General features: G+C 28.9%; 2 protein-coding genes across 4 annotated transcripts; one reads left to right on the forward strand and one right to left on the reverse strand.

The window, feature by feature from the left end:
- LOC130957808 (annexin D5-like) lies at positions 1 to 5,464 on the reverse strand. The gene is made up of 6 exons (XM_057884654.1): positions 5,389 to 5,464; positions 4,141 to 4,286; positions 3,018 to 3,239; positions 1,815 to 2,030; positions 879 to 968; positions 1 to 204 (listed from the first exon to the last, which is right to left on the reverse strand). The coding sequence occupies exons 1-6, from the start codon at positions 5,462 to 5,464 to the stop codon at positions 1 to 3; spliced, it is 954 nt and encodes a 317-aa protein (XP_057740637.1).
- Positions 5,465 to 8,453: 2,989 nt separating this feature from the next.
- Positions 8,454 to 13,110, forward strand: LOC130954331 (transcription factor SRM1-like). Of its 3 annotated transcripts, none has more exons than XM_057881072.1 (3): positions 8,454 to 8,505; positions 10,009 to 10,696; positions 12,135 to 13,110. In XM_057881072.1, the coding sequence occupies exons 2-3, from the start codon at positions 10,323 to 10,325 to the stop codon at positions 12,640 to 12,642; spliced, it is 882 nt and encodes a 293-aa protein (XP_057737055.1). In that variant the 5' UTR covers positions 8,454 to 8,505; positions 10,009 to 10,322; the 3' UTR covers positions 12,643 to 13,110. The 3 variants fall into 3 exon arrangements, with proteins under 3 accessions (XP_057737055.1, XP_057737054.1, XP_057737053.1); XM_057881071.1 differs by lacking the exon at positions 8,454 to 8,505 and adding an exon at positions 9,392 to 9,484; XM_057881070.1 differs by lacking the exon at positions 8,454 to 8,505 and having other exon boundaries at positions 9,835 to 10,696.
- Positions 13,111 to 17,795: the final 4,685 nt, after the last annotated feature.

Below are 17,795 nucleotides of genomic sequence, written 5' to 3' on the forward strand. Positions count from 1 at the left end.
CTAATAATCAGAACCTAAAAGTTGTAGGAGAAAATCCCTATAATGCCCTGAGGTATCTGAACGAACAGCAACAGATAACGGTTTTCCATATTTAGTGAGATATGCTTCTTTTATGTATTGCATGTCAATCTCTGTTCTCGTCACAATTACCCTTATTAGCCTTGTGTCACCGGTTCCCATTCCCTTTATTGCCTTGCGTAAAATCTGTAAGAAGGGGGAACAAAACAAGGGCAATTTCGTCACTGAAAATATTATAGGGATCTATTTGCAATATAGTTCGTCTTATAGAATGTTTTAATATTAGATCTAAAAGAAAATATTTTACACTTTGTTGAGTTGCACTAAATGACCCAAATAAAAATATTTTTAAGCATGTTATATGTAAGGAAAAAAAATCAAGTAGCAATTTAGTTTTTTTTTTTTCCGAAAATAGAGAGACTCAAATTCGCGACTTTTTAAGTGAGTATAGATAGACCAGACTATACTATTTTTTAACTATAATTCATTAACAAGTAGCAATTTAGTTACTCGTAATAAATGTATGTTAAAATATAAAATGAATAATCGACTTAGTGATTAATTTTTTATGTATACATAATAATTTTGAAAAGATTTTTCGCTACTCAAAGCCTCTGATACTCTTCTAAATTTTTAGTAGAAGAAAAAAAATGCAAGTTTAATAAAATATTGAACTGTTACAAGAAGATATATAAAAAAATTATGAAATTGAAATTTGAGTAAATAATAAACTTAGTCATTAGTATAATAAAATAGAAATTATTCATATAGAGATATTAGTTAATAATTATTAGCTGATTCAATATATTTGACTAAATTATTTAATATAATACGAGTAAATATTGGTGAAAAAAATTTACCTTGGCAAAGTACATGGAAGGGTTAATAGCACATCGTAGTATGATCAAGAGGCAGCGTAAAAAGAGGCCAGATGCTTGCTGTTTTAGTGCCTGCAAGTATTAAACTTGTTATTTTTTATTTCTTAAATATGTATTTTACCTTTTTATTTTTATTATCTTAATAATATTGTAACCAAAAGCAATATGTCTGTTTAAGTCGTATTTTTAATTATTTTTAATTTTCATAAAAAATTTAAAAATAGAAAAAAAACAGTAAAAATTTATTGGTAAATGTATATGTCAATTATTATGTATACACAAAAAATTAATCATTAAATTAATATATGTATATGTATTTACATATAAATACAGTGTATTTATATGATTTGATAACTGATTTTTTATGTATTTATATTTTTGCGTAAATGTATATATACCTTTTAAATTAACACCGAATCAGTTACCTTTTAAAAATGATGGAAATTCAAGTGTAGTCAACTTCACGTAAAATTGATAACCGAGAGTCGTTAGATGAAAATTAAATTTAGTCAAATCATTCAAATCATTTAACGATTCTCAACTATAAATTTCACGTAAAATTGACTGTATATGAATTTTCACTTTTAAAAATATATTAAAAATGTGTGTATGGAACAACATATATGATTATATATAAAGATATTATAACTGATTTAATGATTGATTTTTTGTATAGAACACGTGATATATATATATCTAAAGTTATACTGAGTCTCAATTTAGTTCTTGAAATTTCAATTGTCTCAATTTAGTCTCTAAATTTTTTAAATTTTAATCACATTAGTTCCTGCGGTGGTTTTCGTCGCAGAGTCAATTAAAAAGTTTAAACACTAAATTGAGGCAATTAAATCTTTAAGGATTAAATTGAGACTAGTAATTTCAGGACCAAATTGAGTATTATCTCGTGTATATATATACCTTTTCAAGTGGTGTTCCAAAAGAAGCTTTGTAAGCAGAGCTAACAGCCGCCAAATGAGTGCTGCTTCTTTCACTGAAGATTCTAATAAGTGTCTTCTCATCAGTTCCTATTTTCTTGTCTGCTGATTTGTATAGTTGTTGAGCATCTTGTTGTACTAATGCTTCATCCAATTCGGGGCCTTCATAACGTTGTATAGTTATATAAGCCACCAACAACTATTACAACAAGTATGTAGCCTCTTATTAATATCATAATATAACATTTTACCTTACATTTTCAACATTAGGATATAGGTAAAAATTCGTGAAGTTGATAGTTGAGAGCTGTTAAATAATTTAACTGATTTGACTAAATTTTTATCTAACGGCTCTCAATTATCAACTTCACGTGAAATTGACTGTACCTGGATTTTTACCTAGATATATATGAGGATTATATTGTTCAATCACAAATGTTGATCACTTTGGAAAATTTTTAGGAGGAACTAACAATTTTTGTGCAATTATAAAGGTTGCAAAATTGTTGTTGCTAGTAAACATTCAATCTTTTTCTTATTCATTTCTTTAAACAATCACAATTTTTGAAAGGTGGAAATTCAGGTGCAGTTGACTTCACATGAAGTTAATATCTGAGAACCATTAGATGATTTGATTAATTTGACTAAATTTTTATCTAATGACTCTCAGATTTCAACTTCACATGAAGTCGACTTTACCTGAGTTTTCACCTTTTTAGAAAGAACAAAATTGAAGGCTTATAATAAAATTTATTGAGTTATTAGTCTTAATTGGCCTGAAACTTGTTATGAACTATTTATTAATAAAAATGTTATTTATATATCAAAATCAGTTATTAAAATCAGCCATCATCTCATTTTTTATGTGTATTTTATATTTCGATAACATGGTTGATTTATTAAATATTAAATCTGACTTGACTTTCTATTAAAAACTTTATTAATTTTAAAAATAATATAATAAATAATTAGATATCCGCAGAATTTTTTTATTTTAATAAAAATGTTGTGATTCTTCTGAAAAAAATGAACAAAAGCCGCTTGAGTACTTACTTGTTTGTTTTCAATTAACTCTAAGAAAATTCAAGCATGTCAAAATGAAAAATCTTCTAATGTCTCCACTTGCAATAATATTGAACACATCTTTATTTGCAAAATAAATTAAAAAAATGGAAAATATAAGCACCTTTTTGTGATCTCCACTTAGTTGTTTGTCAAGATCTTCATCAAGATTAGAATGATAAGTTGATAAATAAGCATCTTTAAATCTTCGTATTTGTGATGGGGTTCGAGAACAAATGATTTCATTTACAGCTTGATAATCAACAACTGGTGAACTTGTTAATGCTTTTCTTATTATGATTGCATCCCTAGTTAGAGCATCATGCAACCAAAGTTTCAATGCTCGCTGAAAACCATTATTCAAATTAAATTAAATTATGTACTTTCAATTATATAATTATTAGCAACTATATATTCAATTACAAAAATATTATTTGTACATTAAAATCAAGCATCAATATAATTTAATTTATTTTTAATATATATTTATCTTTTAACAAGTATTTTATACTAATAGTTGATTTTGATGTGTACATAGCATGATTGATTCAATTATTAGAAAAAGAAAACTTTAAATACTAATAAATTCTTATAGTTTCATCAAATTTTTAATTAAATTTTTAGTATCCAAAAATTGATAATTATAACTAAATTCTTATTAGATAAAAATTTTCAGTTAAGTCCATATTAATTGTGTTTGGGTTTATTATAGAATATTTTAAGCAGGGGCGAAGTTAGATAAAATATTAGAAAATGACAAAAAATATTTATACAATAAAATAAAACTAAAATAAAATTTTAAAAAAGACTAAACTAAAATTTATATATAATTTATATGTAAAAAATTAAAATTAAAGAGACATTACCCCTTTTTCTACCACCTGCCTCTCCCCTGATTTTAAGCATATTTTTTTTTAAATAGTAATGCAATCATGCAAAGTGTATATATATAAATCATTAAATTAGTATATTTTATTAAAAATGAGTTAATTATATATATATATATATATATATATATATATATATATATTGACTAATATATGATGATTTTATTATACACATGGCAGTTTTTATGGCTGTAATTATTATTACGAATCTAATTGAATATTTTTATTTAATAAAAAAAATTCAATTATAAATTTTAAAATTATAAATATTTAATTAAAAATTTAATAAAATTATAAATATTTAAATAATATTCCAAAAAAAAGAGGATGAAAAAAAAAAAGAGTTTACTATAAGTATACTTTAACATGTCCGTGAAGATCTGTAGATATACGTTTGTAAAGTGGTTCAGAAAAGCTGGTTTCATATGCTTGTTGAATAAGGTCACGTTGTTCTGAATCCCTATGTGCTAGGATATTCACAATTTTTGCTGTATCGGAACGAAGTCCTGTATGCACCAAAAACATACATTATTATTATTACCAAAACTGCAACAATATACAAATAATCAATGATTTATTAGTATATTAATTCAGGCATTAAAACATACTTAATATAAATGACTTTAGTGTACTTCATCATAAATCAACTCCTAGTTTTTCTTTTTATGGTATTCGTCAGTTATGAATGTATACGATAAGATTCGAACTCTCGACACTTGTTTAAGTGGATTAGTAAGCAAATCACTAGACCAACTTAAAGATGGTAATTTGACCTGACTCAACATCCACTACTTGAAAAATTACTTTCAACGATAATTTATTTTATTTTTAGCGGTAATAAAAATATCCTGCTAATATATTTATCAACAATTAGACATTAGCCGTCTTAAGTTTTGTCGCTAAAATATTTTAGTGATAATTATACAATTATTGCTAAAGATTTTTTTAATAGTCATAAAAAGTATATAATTGTCATAATAACATATAGTATTAATGATAAATATATAATGGTTTAATTACTCTGTTGGTTCCTATAGTTTCGCGAAATTTTCAATTAGGTCCCTATACTTTTTTTTCCTTTTAATTGAGTCCTTGGACCAATTTTTTTTTAATTGGGTTCCTATACTTTTTTTTTCTTTTTATTTAGGTCCCTATACTAATTTTTTTTTTGTTAGTTGGGATCCCTATGAAATTAAGCCAATTATTACTAAACGGGACTTAATTGAAAAAAAAATTTAGTGTAGGAATTCAATTAAAAAGAAAAAAAGTATATGAACCTAATTAAAAATTTCACAAAACTATAGAGATCAACAAAATAATTAAACCATATATAATCACCGTAAAAACATAACTTAAATAAGACATATAGTGACTAATGTACTATTGTCACTAAAAATTATTTTTGTTGTAGTGAAATTCCGTCAAATTTTTCAATAATTGACAAAAGACGAATATGAATAATCCCTAATAATACCGATTCAAACCAGGTTGGATGATTTTATTATCTTATGTTCTTCAATCTTCACTCAATGGCTCATCAATTGTGTAAAATGCAGAACAAAATTAACATATAAAAAAATGTATATAATGCATTAATAAATAAATAACCTTTTAAAGCCTTATGCAATTGGGCAGCATCATCACGAGGCGAGCATCCATTTGGAGGTGTTGTCAAAGTTGACATTTTTCAATCTTTATTTCTTCTGAATTTTGAGTCTCTTGCAAACAAACAAATTAGTTACTCTAATAATTTACTTACACAAATAAAAAAAAAAATAAAAGAAAACTTCTTGTTGGGAAGATTAATTGTATTGTTATATGGCCATAGGATCTAAATGAAACGCAATAAACCCATGCAAAAAACCTTTTGGGGGTAAACTCAATTTGTTAGTTTTCTAATATTGTGGTAAGATATCACCTTAAATAATTTAGCATATAATGTATGAATTACCTAAATTTAAGCACAACAAACCCATATATAGTAAACTAGAGCAATGGTGGTGAGATGCAATTTTAATTTTAAATATTTATATATCCTTTAAATTTAATTACTATATATACAAAAAATGTAAAAAAAAATATTTTTAATAGGACACATAGTAAAAAAATTGCACTCATGAGAGGTTTATATGTTAGACCTTTAAAAGTGGTCAATATTTTCGAACTAATAATAATCTATTTACCCAACTTAAATAGATGAATAAAAATGATTAATATATGAGATAATAATTTAATTCATAAAATATATTCCGTCATGCTGACACGAAAACGAGTCGGATATAAAATTATAAGCTCGATATGAATTGATATAGGACAATTTTGATTTGAAGAAGTATAAAAAACTAATGAAGTATCTGTATAATGTGTACAATAGAGGGTTTAGGAATGTTCAATTCACTAGGGTATCATATGTTTATTATTTTTAGTATCCGGATGGTTATTCTGGATAGTATAGGTGTATTGTATTTGAGAAATTAGTAGTATTTTATCCTAAATGTTCATTTTTTAATTCATATTAAGCCAAATAAATAACTCATTATACACATTGTATAAATATTCTATTGACTTTCTAACGGAATTCTTTTGATTCGTTTAACTTGCATGTTTAAATGGATCGAATTTAATTGAGTTAAATTAACTCAGTTCTATTTAAATATATATTTACATTAAATATTCCACGTAGCATTAATTAAAATGTGTTGCAAACATAATAAGATAATTTTAGGGTGATAAAGGAAGTAATATATTTAAATGGAAAAGTATTGGGTACTAAAAGAGTATTTGTCAACTTTTGACAATAATAATTAATTTTTATTTTTTAAATACAATTAAGAATGCATTGATTTGCATTAATTATAATTTTGAAACATTAGAATTTGTAACTGTTCAGGAATGTTGCTACGTGAATCTTGTGAAAGTGTCACGTAACTCTAAGTCTCTCATCCTTTTTTGGTAATTTTTCCGTCCTGGAACTTTTTTCGTCATCGGGACGTTGTAATTGCCCTTCGACACTGACCGCCCCCTCCCCCCGATCGCATTTTGTGACACTTCTATTCTCGTGAAAGAGAAACTCATCCTACGTGCATAGCTACCCGCATCGTCACGTCATCGTCTTACCACTAGACCAGCCGCCTGTATCACCGAAGACATCTCTATTAGGATACATATCCAATAAAAAAAGAGACATATCTATAACTACAAAAGACACTTCCGTTAGAAGGTACGGTCGTTAGAAGTCACGACAATGGAGGAGGAAGAACCTGCACGACGCGTCTTGGAGGCGGTGCTGAGTGTGGCTATGCCGGCGTGTGGGTGTGCAGCGCAGCGACGGACCACTGGAGATAGTTCACGAGGTGGGTAACATTGTCTTCAACAGAGTGGAGTCGCGGCCGATGGCTTCGTCATCTTCCTTGCGTGGTGACTCGGGTTGTCGTCGCCAGCTTCTCGTAGTGGATCGGATGGATGCTCGGGTCGAGGCTACCAGTGTGGTTGTGCGGAGGTTGACGACACGAGGGATTCTCTTCGGTGATGGTTCTGGTTGTCGTCTCTAGCGTCTTGTCGTGGGTGGACGCTCGTCGGCCCCAGTAGGAAGCGGTGGCGCAGCTATCTATGGTTGTGGGCACTGTGAGTGAGATGGGAGAGAAGAGAGAGAGGGAAAGGGAGCTGCGGCGCAGCTGCTTAAGTTAGGGTTAAGTTAAAATGATTTGTTTATGTTAATGAATTTTTGGTCTAGTCCAATAAAAAATAGTAAAACTTGACAAATTTCTTGTTAATTACCTAGCGAGATTCTATTTAAATTTCATTGGTGTTTTGTATAAAGAAAAATAAAAGTACATTACAAAAATGATCCTTGATAAATTTTACATGGAAAAAATAGTTCTTAAAAGCCAAAATTGAAAAATTATTCTTCATTATGGTAAACCATCAAATGTATTACTCCATAGTTAAATAAAAAAATAATTACTCTCTAATATAATTTTTTTAGAAAATGACAATTTGTCTTTAGCTTTTTAAAAATATAATATGACAAAAGTTAATATGTTTAAGATTTTTAAAATAAAAAATAAATTTATCTTTTTTATTTCATTTTTGTATTAATTTATTTAGCCTTTTAATGACCACAAAAATATTATAAAAAAGGTAAATATTTTCAATTTTATTTTCCTTTTAATAATAATGTCAAGTGTTATCTTTTCCTTTTCCCTATACAATATCATATATCACACACACTTGACATTGAAGCTTCTAGGTGTATTCTCGTGGTTTGCACGTTTAATGTGAATTGAAAAAAAATTAATTTTAATATATTAATAGGATTAAAAATGGTATACGATTATTCAATTAGATTCGTATATTTAATAATATTTTAAAATTTTGTAATTATTAAATTCATAAAACAAAAAATAACCTTTCATTTTGGATCATTGTAGATAATATACATGCATGTGAGTTAATGGTCTCAGAAAATTCCAATAAGTCAAAGTAATTTTTGTAACGACTATATTATTTATACATTAAAATTAATTATTAAAATTAATTACTTGAAAAATGCAAGCTTAATAATTAAGTTTGAATGATAATAGCCACAAATTAAGAGAGAAGAGAGACATGTCAGAGTTAAAAAAAAAAAAAACAGCATGTATGTATATATAGGCACACATTTTGACTCCTCTGTGAATTCACAACTTCACATTGAAGATAGAAGGTGCAGAACATAGATTAAAGGTAATCACTTCATTATTTTTCTCCTAATCTCAGGAATATTTACACTTACACACATCCTTCACAAGAACTTGAATCATACTTTTGCTGTAGATTAGTCTCAGTATCATTTTCTCCTTGCTTTTCAATTTGATGGCATGAAATGGTTAAAAAGAATTGTTCTTTTTTGTTCAACTTGTGTTTTGGTTTGTTATTTATTCTTATTCATGCTCAATTTTTTCTTTTTCTTTTTCTTTTTTTTACTCTCTGTCTTGAATGTTATGTCACCTGTCAGATATTAATGTGTGCTGCTACAGATTCCTCAAGTGGGTTGGTTTATGCAACTTGGGTGGGTTATGGCTTCTTTTTTTCAACCCAAGCTGTCCCCATTTGTAGCAAAGCAGTTGTTGGGATGGGACCAAATTGACCCATCATCATCATGCATATCTTTTTTGGGTTTTTAGGATAACCATCAATGTCAATTTTTTTTTTTTTTTAATGTTCTTGTGAAATTCCATTTTTGTAATTTCCCATCCACAGTTAGGGTTCTTTTATTAAGCATGAATCTGCTTTACTTTTGTTGTTTTCAATTTAAGTTGAGAAATTCAAATTACCTTCTTTATATGTTAAATTTGAATAGGAGAGAAAAAAAGGAAAAAATGTTGGTGGGTAAAACTTAAAAAGTTAAAATACTTAGATATTATATATGTATAGTAATTAGTATTTAGTAACACTCAAAATTAGGTTTACTTGATTGTGAAAGTACCAATTTTTATGTTAGGTGAAGTGAAAGACAGCTTTTTTATGATGGTTGGTTAATGTGTCAGAAGCTTGACAAATATGTGACTTTTTGCCATTGTTATGTTGTAAAGTAGTGATTTTTCTGCTGATTAGAATGAGCTTTGATGGTTTCATTTTCATAAACCTACTCAATGGAATTGAATGGAATCCACAGTTGGGGGTAGTTCAGTGAACTCATCTTGTTTCTTACCTTGAGGTTCTGGTGGGTTTTCTACACTGGATTCTGGATTTCACTGAAATGTGATTTACCAATTTCCAATATTAGGAAAAAACAAAAACTTTGAATCTGGGGTATAGAAAAGCTTGGAACTTTGGTGGGTTATGATTAGTGTTTGTCAAATATATAACAAAATTGAATGCTGAATGTGTTAACTGTTAAGTGCATTTGCTGTTAAAACTGTTCTTATCAGGGTAGGGCTATGGTAAAATGGGGTTTTTTTTGTCTTTTACTTTCATCAATGAATGAGATAGCGATTTGAATTCTCTTGTAATATATATCCATTATGGTCTTATATGCATATTTATTTATTCATTTATTTTTATATTTTCTGAAAGGTCTCTTTCCAACATTGGAAATTCCATGCCCTAATTACCATTCCATTGACTGGCCTTCACATTAAATTCTCAAAATTTTCATGTTAATTCATCTATGATTTTTCTTAAATGCTTTGTCAGATATTTTCTCATGTTCTAACTGAACTTTATTGCCTTTTCATTCATCTATAGGTCAGAATTTCATGAGTTTTCAGTGTCTTTATGAATTCTGAAGAAAATCATCATCTAAACATCACATACCTCAGAGATTTTGTGAGATTTCATTGGTATTGAACCTTATTCACTGTGTCCAACACTTATGCTCCCAAAATTCAGCACAGCAGCAAAGTTAATACTTGCTGTTATCACCATAGAAATCTTGTAGATCCATAGTTTTCATAGAACAAACCATATAGTTTGTGGTGTATTAGGGTTTAACCTAGATTTAGAGCAGTTGATAGAAACATCTCATCTTTCCTTGTAATAAAAGCTCTATAGTTAGATAGATGACTGGTGATGAAGTTGATAGTAGCTCTGAGTGGAGCTGGGAGCAGGATAAAGCATTTGAGGAAGCCTTGGTAACGCATCCAGACGATGCTCTGGATCGATGGGAGAAAATTGCGGCCGATGTACCGGGGAAAACGGTAGAAGAAATTAAGCAGCATTATGAGCTCTTGGTTGAAGATGTTAATCTGATTGAATCTGGTTGCGTGACTCTACCGTCTTATAATTCTTCTTTGGAAGGCTCAGCAAATCATGCAAGTGACGAAGGAGGTGGCAAGAAGGGGAAGCATGATAGCGAGTCTAATCATGGAACTAAAGCTTCAAGATCGGATCAGGAAAGGCGAAAGGGTATTGCTTGGACAGAAGATGAACACAGGTAAGTTTATCATTGCTACATTACAATTACATGCTACTATATATGCTACTCTTAATTTGCTATAATTTTCTTTCAAGACTATAGAATTTAGAGATTTGATTTTAGTTTTGTAGTATCTGATTCTGGACTCTGTTTTTATTCACTGGCCTCTGCACACTCAAGATCTTGATATATTCGCGCGCGCCCACGCACATACTCTCTCTTCATAAATTCTTGTGTCAAACTCTATATATCTGTACTGACTAGTGATTAATAACTATGTTCCGAGGTTCATTAAGTGAACCGGCATGGCTTCTGGTACTGTCTCATAAGGTTATGACAATGCACTATCGATTTAGATGAGGATTAAATGGTAAAGACGAGGTTTAGAGGGGTAGAATCTAAAATTTTAACTGAGTTCTGCATTTCTGGTTGTTCCATCAGAACAAGCAGTGGATTATTAATGGTTAGTGCAGTAATTTCATGAGATGTGGTAATGTGGTAAATAGAGTAATATTTTATCTTGGTTCATGAAGATGAAGGATCCATGATATCTCGATTTTACATATGCAGTTCTCTCAGTTGAACTAAGCTATTATTTTACTTGATATTGTTGATACTGCATGAGATAAATCACTCCCTCTCATTACATCAATTTACTATCAATATTTCAGCTTACCCTAAAGTTGTGTTTAAATATATCCTGTTCTGTTCTGTATTTTCGGCATCTTTTGGTGATTGCAAGCTGCTATGTTTAGGTTCTTTTACTCTTTCCCGCTCGCATGCATCTTCAGCCTCTGTTTTCACCCTGTTTCTCCGTTGTGGTTCGAAGTTCGGTCTCAGGACAGCATTTTGTTTTGTCTTAGGTCAATCCAAGTTTTGCTCTCCTGCTCGATCATTGGTCAATCCAAGTAATTGATCCTATTAAACTTAGTTTTGGCTGGTTTTTGTTTGATTTCCTCCCACTTTGAATGTTCTAAGATCTCCTTCAAGTAAAGGTTTATGATTTCCTATTGTTAAGGACACTATAATGTTGTTTGGTTCATATAGTCGATCCCTTCTAGTGTGATAAAGCTTTGTTGTCGTCGTCTTGTTGTTATTGTTGAGGTTCAATTTTTAACATGCTTAAGCTTTACTAAACTCTAATCTCATATCACCTAATCACTTCTTAGAAATTTCTTTTTTCCTGTGACTATCTTGACTCCATTCTTGTCATTCAGTTCCTTTAAATCCACATGCTTGTTGCAGTTTTCATTTTTCTATAAACCACCAAACTGTGAATTTTGATTTTGTTGTTGCCTCTGCATTCCAAATTCCTCAATGGTAAATTATAGTACTAAATCCAGAGCCTCCATTTAATAAATCCAAGGTGTTGATATAATGTTATATTAGTAAGGATTAGCATTTTCATTTCATTTTCTTATTATAAGCTTTCTTTGTTCTAAAATTGGTTGAACAGGTTGTTTCTTCTTGGCTTGGATAAGTACGGAAAAGGCGACTGGCGAAGCATATCGAGAAACTTTGTCGTGACAAGAACGCCGACGCAAGTAGCAAGCCATGCTCAAAAATACTTCATCCGTTTGAACTCCATGAACAAAGATAGAAGGCGATCGAGCATACACGATATCACCAGTGTTAACAATGGTGAAGTTTCAGCACCTCAAGGACCAATTACAGGTCAAACAAATGGTCCTCCACCAAATTCTGCCATCAAATCACCAAAACAACCACCTCCTCCGGCTTCAACCGGTGTTCCGGGAGTAGGACTATACTCTGCTCCTACCATTGGACAACCTATAGGACCCTTAGTATCAGCTGTTGGCACGCCGGTGAATCTTCCGCCCTCTGCACACATTGCATATGGTATTCGAGCCCCAGTTCCCGGCGGCGCTGTTGTTCCCGGTGCACCGGTGAACATGGTTCCCATGACATATCAGATGCCAGGCACATCTGCTTCTCACAGGTGAAAAAATTAGTTTAGATGTGTAATGTACAAAAAATTCTTGAAAAAAAAAAGACACCAGACTTAGTTGGATTCTGCGTTTACTCTTTCAGTTTCAAATTAACTGTCGCATTCGCCATTTTAATACATCGAAAAATCAATGTTATTCATTGATATTTTCAATGTAGTAATAAGTCATAACATTGATATTTTCAATGTAGTAATAAGTCGAAAGCTGACAGTTATTTTGAAATTGAGAGAGTAATATAATTCTTTTCCTAGAGAATTTCTTACATGCAATGGCACAGTAAATCAATAATTTTCAAATAAGTTATGAAATATTTGAGGGCCTTGAGCATAAATGGTATGGTAATTCTATTAAATTGTAAATTATTGTTTTTAGTAGATAATTTATTAATCTCGTCACCTTTCCAAATCTAAATAATTAAATTTATGGTATTTTGTTTTAATAATTGTGTTTTTGAATGTTTACAAAACTTAAACTATGAATATAAGATGAATCTATTAAAGGCAAGGAATACTTGCATAGTGTATGTTAGATTATGTATATATATATATATATATATATATATATATATATATATATGCGCGTTAGAATTTGAGATATTTAAGTTAGATTGTCAAAAGAAATTATTAAAACACTAAAAAAGAGAAAATAAAAAATAAATTAACCAGACTAAACAAATCAAATTATTTATTTTATAAGTTACTTGAGTTAAATTTATTGAATGTCTTAAGCTGCGTTTGGTTTGTATTTTTATTTTTTATTTTTATTTGTAGTATTTTTTATTTTTTGAATTTTACGAAAGAAAAAAACAGAAGATAAAAATAAAAAATAAAAAAATAAACCAAACGCACTCTTATTTTTACAAACTTAATTTTATATTAACAACTCATATTTAAAGTTATTAATAGGACAATTCAATAAATTTAGTCTATTTTGATCTTCTTATTTTCATAAGCCGTGAATTAATTATTGAATTTTGTATCCACCACTTAGAACTTGCTTTTACTACATGTGTCACATGTATAATCTTTGCACTAAATTCATGTACATGACCAAACGGAACACTCTCTACTAATTATTCTTACTTTTTACAATGTGATATCATGCATTGACTAATAACATTAATAGCTAGGCAAAATGCCAAGAATATTAACATAGTGATCATCTTGGAATGCATCTTATGTACTCCTTCTAAGATAGGGCTAAATTAAATTCAACTAAAGAAATTGATCGGTTTGTCATCTATATATATAAAAAATTTTAATTTTGATATACTATTAGTATTAAATAATTTTATACGTGCCTCCAATTATAAATAATTTTATACGTGTCTTCAATTATATAATACGAGAAGATAAATAAGTTTTTAATTTTTTAATTCGAAAACACATAAATTTCTGATTAAATTAAATACAAAAACGTCTCTATTTTTCTAAAATTTGAGATATTTAAGTCTTTCTGTCCAAAATATATAAGGATAAATTAGTCTGATAGACTTAAATGTCTGGTATTTTAAAAAAATAAAGAAAAACTTTTGTATTTTTAATTAGTCAAAAATTTACTTGTTTGAAATAAAAAATTAGAAAAATTTATTTGTTTATAACTGTGTTTAATGAAAGTATTTTTTGGATGTGTGTAATAAAAATGTCTTTCTTATGACTGTGTCTAATGAAAATGTCTTTATATATGTATTTTCTAGATGTGTCTCCTTATACATGTGTTTAAAATATAATAATTAATTATTGTTGACATTAAGTTGGCAGATAATATATTAGTACCCTATCTTTTTCCTTACTTTTTATATTAATCGTGTGAATAATTATTCACAAAAACGGATATAATTGGATAACTCTTGCAAACGTTTTAGGATTTATTATTCATTGTATATTTCCTATAAATAGAGAAGAATTGGCTACTCCCTTTCATAAATTAAAAATACTAGAATATCTACAAAGCTTTTCTTTTGGTTTATGTTTGAGTTCACAAAAGTAATGGGTTCTAAGATCTTTGTTGTTCTATTTCTATTGGTGGCTATTATCTTTCTGATCTCTTCTGAGGTTTCATCCAAACAAGACACGGACGAAAAATTGGACACCAACAACGGTAATATATATAATTATATTCAATATATAATATGTTAAAGCTACATCATTACATGATAGCACTACGTAGATTCATGTTGATTTATCAGGTATTTCTTGAAAAATCTTAATTATCTAGTTTAATCAATATTTATGTTACTTGAATTGAACTACAAAAAAATTTGATCAATTTTTATTACCCTTTATTAATAGTTAAGATCCTTAATTAAAAATGATCTCCAGCTAGTTTCTTATCTTAAAATATTAATATATAAAGTTTTTAGAATAAAAAAAATGTACTCAATTATATATTTTTGGCTAATATTTTTTGTTCATTCTTTACAATAAGTCAATAAGAATTCAAACTCCTTAACATTTATTTATATACTATTTTACTAGCTGATTGTTAATTAAAAAATTTTTTCTTAACAAAATCATTAAATTATAAAAGAAAAATATAGAAAAGAATATAATTACCAAAATAAATTTCATTAATTACATCTTCTGATATATATGTACGTACTCTAATATGAGAATTAATCATTTTTTTGTGACTAAGAATTAATCATTTAATCAACATGATTATTTATTTGTTTGGTTTTAATTTGAATTAGGTAAGAATGAAGCAAATGGGAAAGAAGAAACAGAGCTTCCGCTTCTTCCTCCAAGTTATTGTCGCCATGGTTGCTGCCATTGGGTTTATCGTGGGGAATTGTGGCGGTATTGCATCAAGTGCTGCAAAAAAATCCATCATATTCATGATCATGATGATCAACAACAGTTCTTTGACCCTAATGTTATTAACGATGACTCGGAATCATATAACTAATAGTTAACGTAACCCTGATATGATATCACTACTAGTCAGGAATAATAAAACTCAGATTCATGAAGAATAATGTAACAAAATATAATAAGGATATGTATAATAAAGGTGCAATTCTCTCATTGTAATTATTGCTAAACGAATAATAAAATATATTATTTCTTGTCTATTATTTGAGACATTTATATAAATGATAAACCAGACAAAATAAAATGTGCCTTCAGTCATAAGCTAGTTGAAATGAAAAAGTTACTTGTAAAATTAATAATAAGCTATTTGAAATGAAGTTAAAGTTTCATGTAAAACTTAGATGTGTATGTATTCATTGCATGATTTTGAGAATTAGATGCAATTAGTCGGCTGGATTCAATTAATAAAAAACTATTTGACAATGAACTGGTTGAAAACAAAAAATTGGTTAATCAATTTAATTGATATGATTTTTTAACGGTTAACTGATTTAAAATAATAAATTATAAAAAAATAAGTTTTTAAATTATATATTTTATTATTTTCAATTCAATCCAGATTTGATAAAAAATATGGATGAAATTAAAAAGAAAAAAAAAAGAGATACACCAAAAATACAATATGTAAATTCTGTGAAATAAATAAATAATTAGTTAATAAATTAATTATTATTTAAATAAATTAAAAAATTAAATTTTATAGTTTAAAGATGTAAAAATAATTAAAATATAAATTTTTAATATTAATTTTAAATATTTTAGTCTAAAATTAGGCTAACAGGCCAAACCAATGGACCAAGTCCATATTGGACCCAAGGCCCAACATATAGCAATAGCCTTTTCTCCTTGTTTCTACTTTGGAATCACGTTGAAGAAGAGAGAATTAGAGGAGAGAACCCTAACCTCTTCAAAAAATTTAATTCACTTTCAATTCGGAGTTCTGATTGACGAGCCATTTGCAACTACGCGTTCGTCTTGAAATTCTCTTCAATTCTATCTAAACAAAGTGGTAAGAAACTTTGTTATTCATGTCCGATTCTCCTTTCTACTGAATTCGTAAATCTTGGTTATGGATATTAAAGGTTTTGATGTTTTTGATGATTTAGGTTCAATCTAGTGGTGGGTAATTGTTGAGTTTTACCCCAATCATCAATAGATAAAGTAAGAAAATTCTAAATTCTTGTGGTTTACCCAATTTTATGAACCCTAGTGTTAATTGTGGTGACTTGTATGGATTATATTGAATTTAAGTTGAATTGGAGATTGAATCGGTGAATTAGAGCGCTTGGACTCAAGTTTTGGTGGCCGAGACTCGTTGAATTTAATTTGGAGGTCAGAAAACTTGCAATGAGGGGTTTCGTGGTGTATTAAGCTTGGGAGAAATCGGCCAAGGTATGATTTTGGTTTCTCGTAGTTAATATTTAACGTCACGTGAAAACTTAGACTAGTTGACCATAGGATAAGCTGAATTATGTGATTTGTTCATGTTCTGTAGATATAGAAAATGATTGTGGAAGTCTAATGTGCATTGTGATTGGAGATTGGGAGTAGATATGATATATGTATTTGATATGGAGTGTTAATGGTTAGTGTTGGATTTGGTGAGATTGTATGAGTGAATTTGTTGAATAAATTGTGTGGTCTTAAGTGTTGGTATGTTGTGAAGTAATTTGGAAAGCATGTGAATATGGTTTGAGACATGAGGGGCTCTTTTGGATTGTGATATGATGGACTTTGAAATGAAAATTTTGGAAAAACTTATGGTTTGTTGTTTTTTGGGTAAAAGTTGAACTTTTGAGTTTAAAACTATTTTGATTTTTAGCTTTCCAAACCTTTTTAACACCTGTTTAGAGTCTGATAACGAGTTTTTAAGCTTTAGAACCAAGGTGAACTTATTGAATAAGTTGAGAAGATTGGAGAAGTGAATGTTGAATTGATGAGGCATTGAGGTGATGATTGATATATGATATATGATTGAGATTGTTATTGACATTGATGAGTTATGACTGAATTGTTCATGTGACATATATATTTGAATCATCTGAGACACGAGTTTTCCTAGGTGAAGGCAGTGACTTGTCACCACTTGTTCTAGGTTGAAATTCGATACTCTGTAAATTTTTTATCGCAAGATGTGATCGGGCACTTTAAATTTTTTCCATAGATATTATTGAGTTTGGGGATATTCACACAGAGGGTCTGTCCAATAGTTAGATACCAGGACATGTCGGGTTGGCTATATAACTGATAAATGAGAGTCATCAGCCATAGGAT

Source organism: Arachis stenosperma, chromosome 10, assembly GCF_014773155.1.
Source record: "Arachis stenosperma cultivar V10309 chromosome 10, arast.V10309.gnm1.PFL2, whole genome shotgun sequence".
Classification (NCBI taxonomy): Eukaryota; Viridiplantae; Streptophyta; class Magnoliopsida; order Fabales; family Fabaceae; genus Arachis; species Arachis stenosperma.

Bases quoted from the DNA above. Each gene is read 5' to 3' on its own strand.
- LOC130957808 (XM_057884654.1), bottom strand. From the start codon at position 5,464: ATGTCAACTTTGACAACACCTCCAAATGGATGCTCGCCTCGTGATGAT. The intron at 3,240-4,140 runs GTATACTTATAG...AATGGTTTTCAG, and splicing joins ATCTTCACGGACATGTTAAA to CGAGCATTGAAACTTTGGTT. The intron at 969-1,814 runs GTATATATATAC...TAATACTTGCAG, and splicing joins TTGGAACACCACTTGAAAAG to GCACTAAAACAGCAAGCATC.
- LOC130954331 (XM_057881072.1), top strand. From the start codon at position 10,323: ATGACTGGTGATGAAGTTGATAGTAGCTCTGAGTGGAGCTGGGAGCAG. The intron at 10,697-12,134 runs GTAAGTTTATCA...TTGGTTGAACAG, and splicing joins TGGACAGAAGATGAACACAG to GTTGTTTCTTCTTGGCTTGG.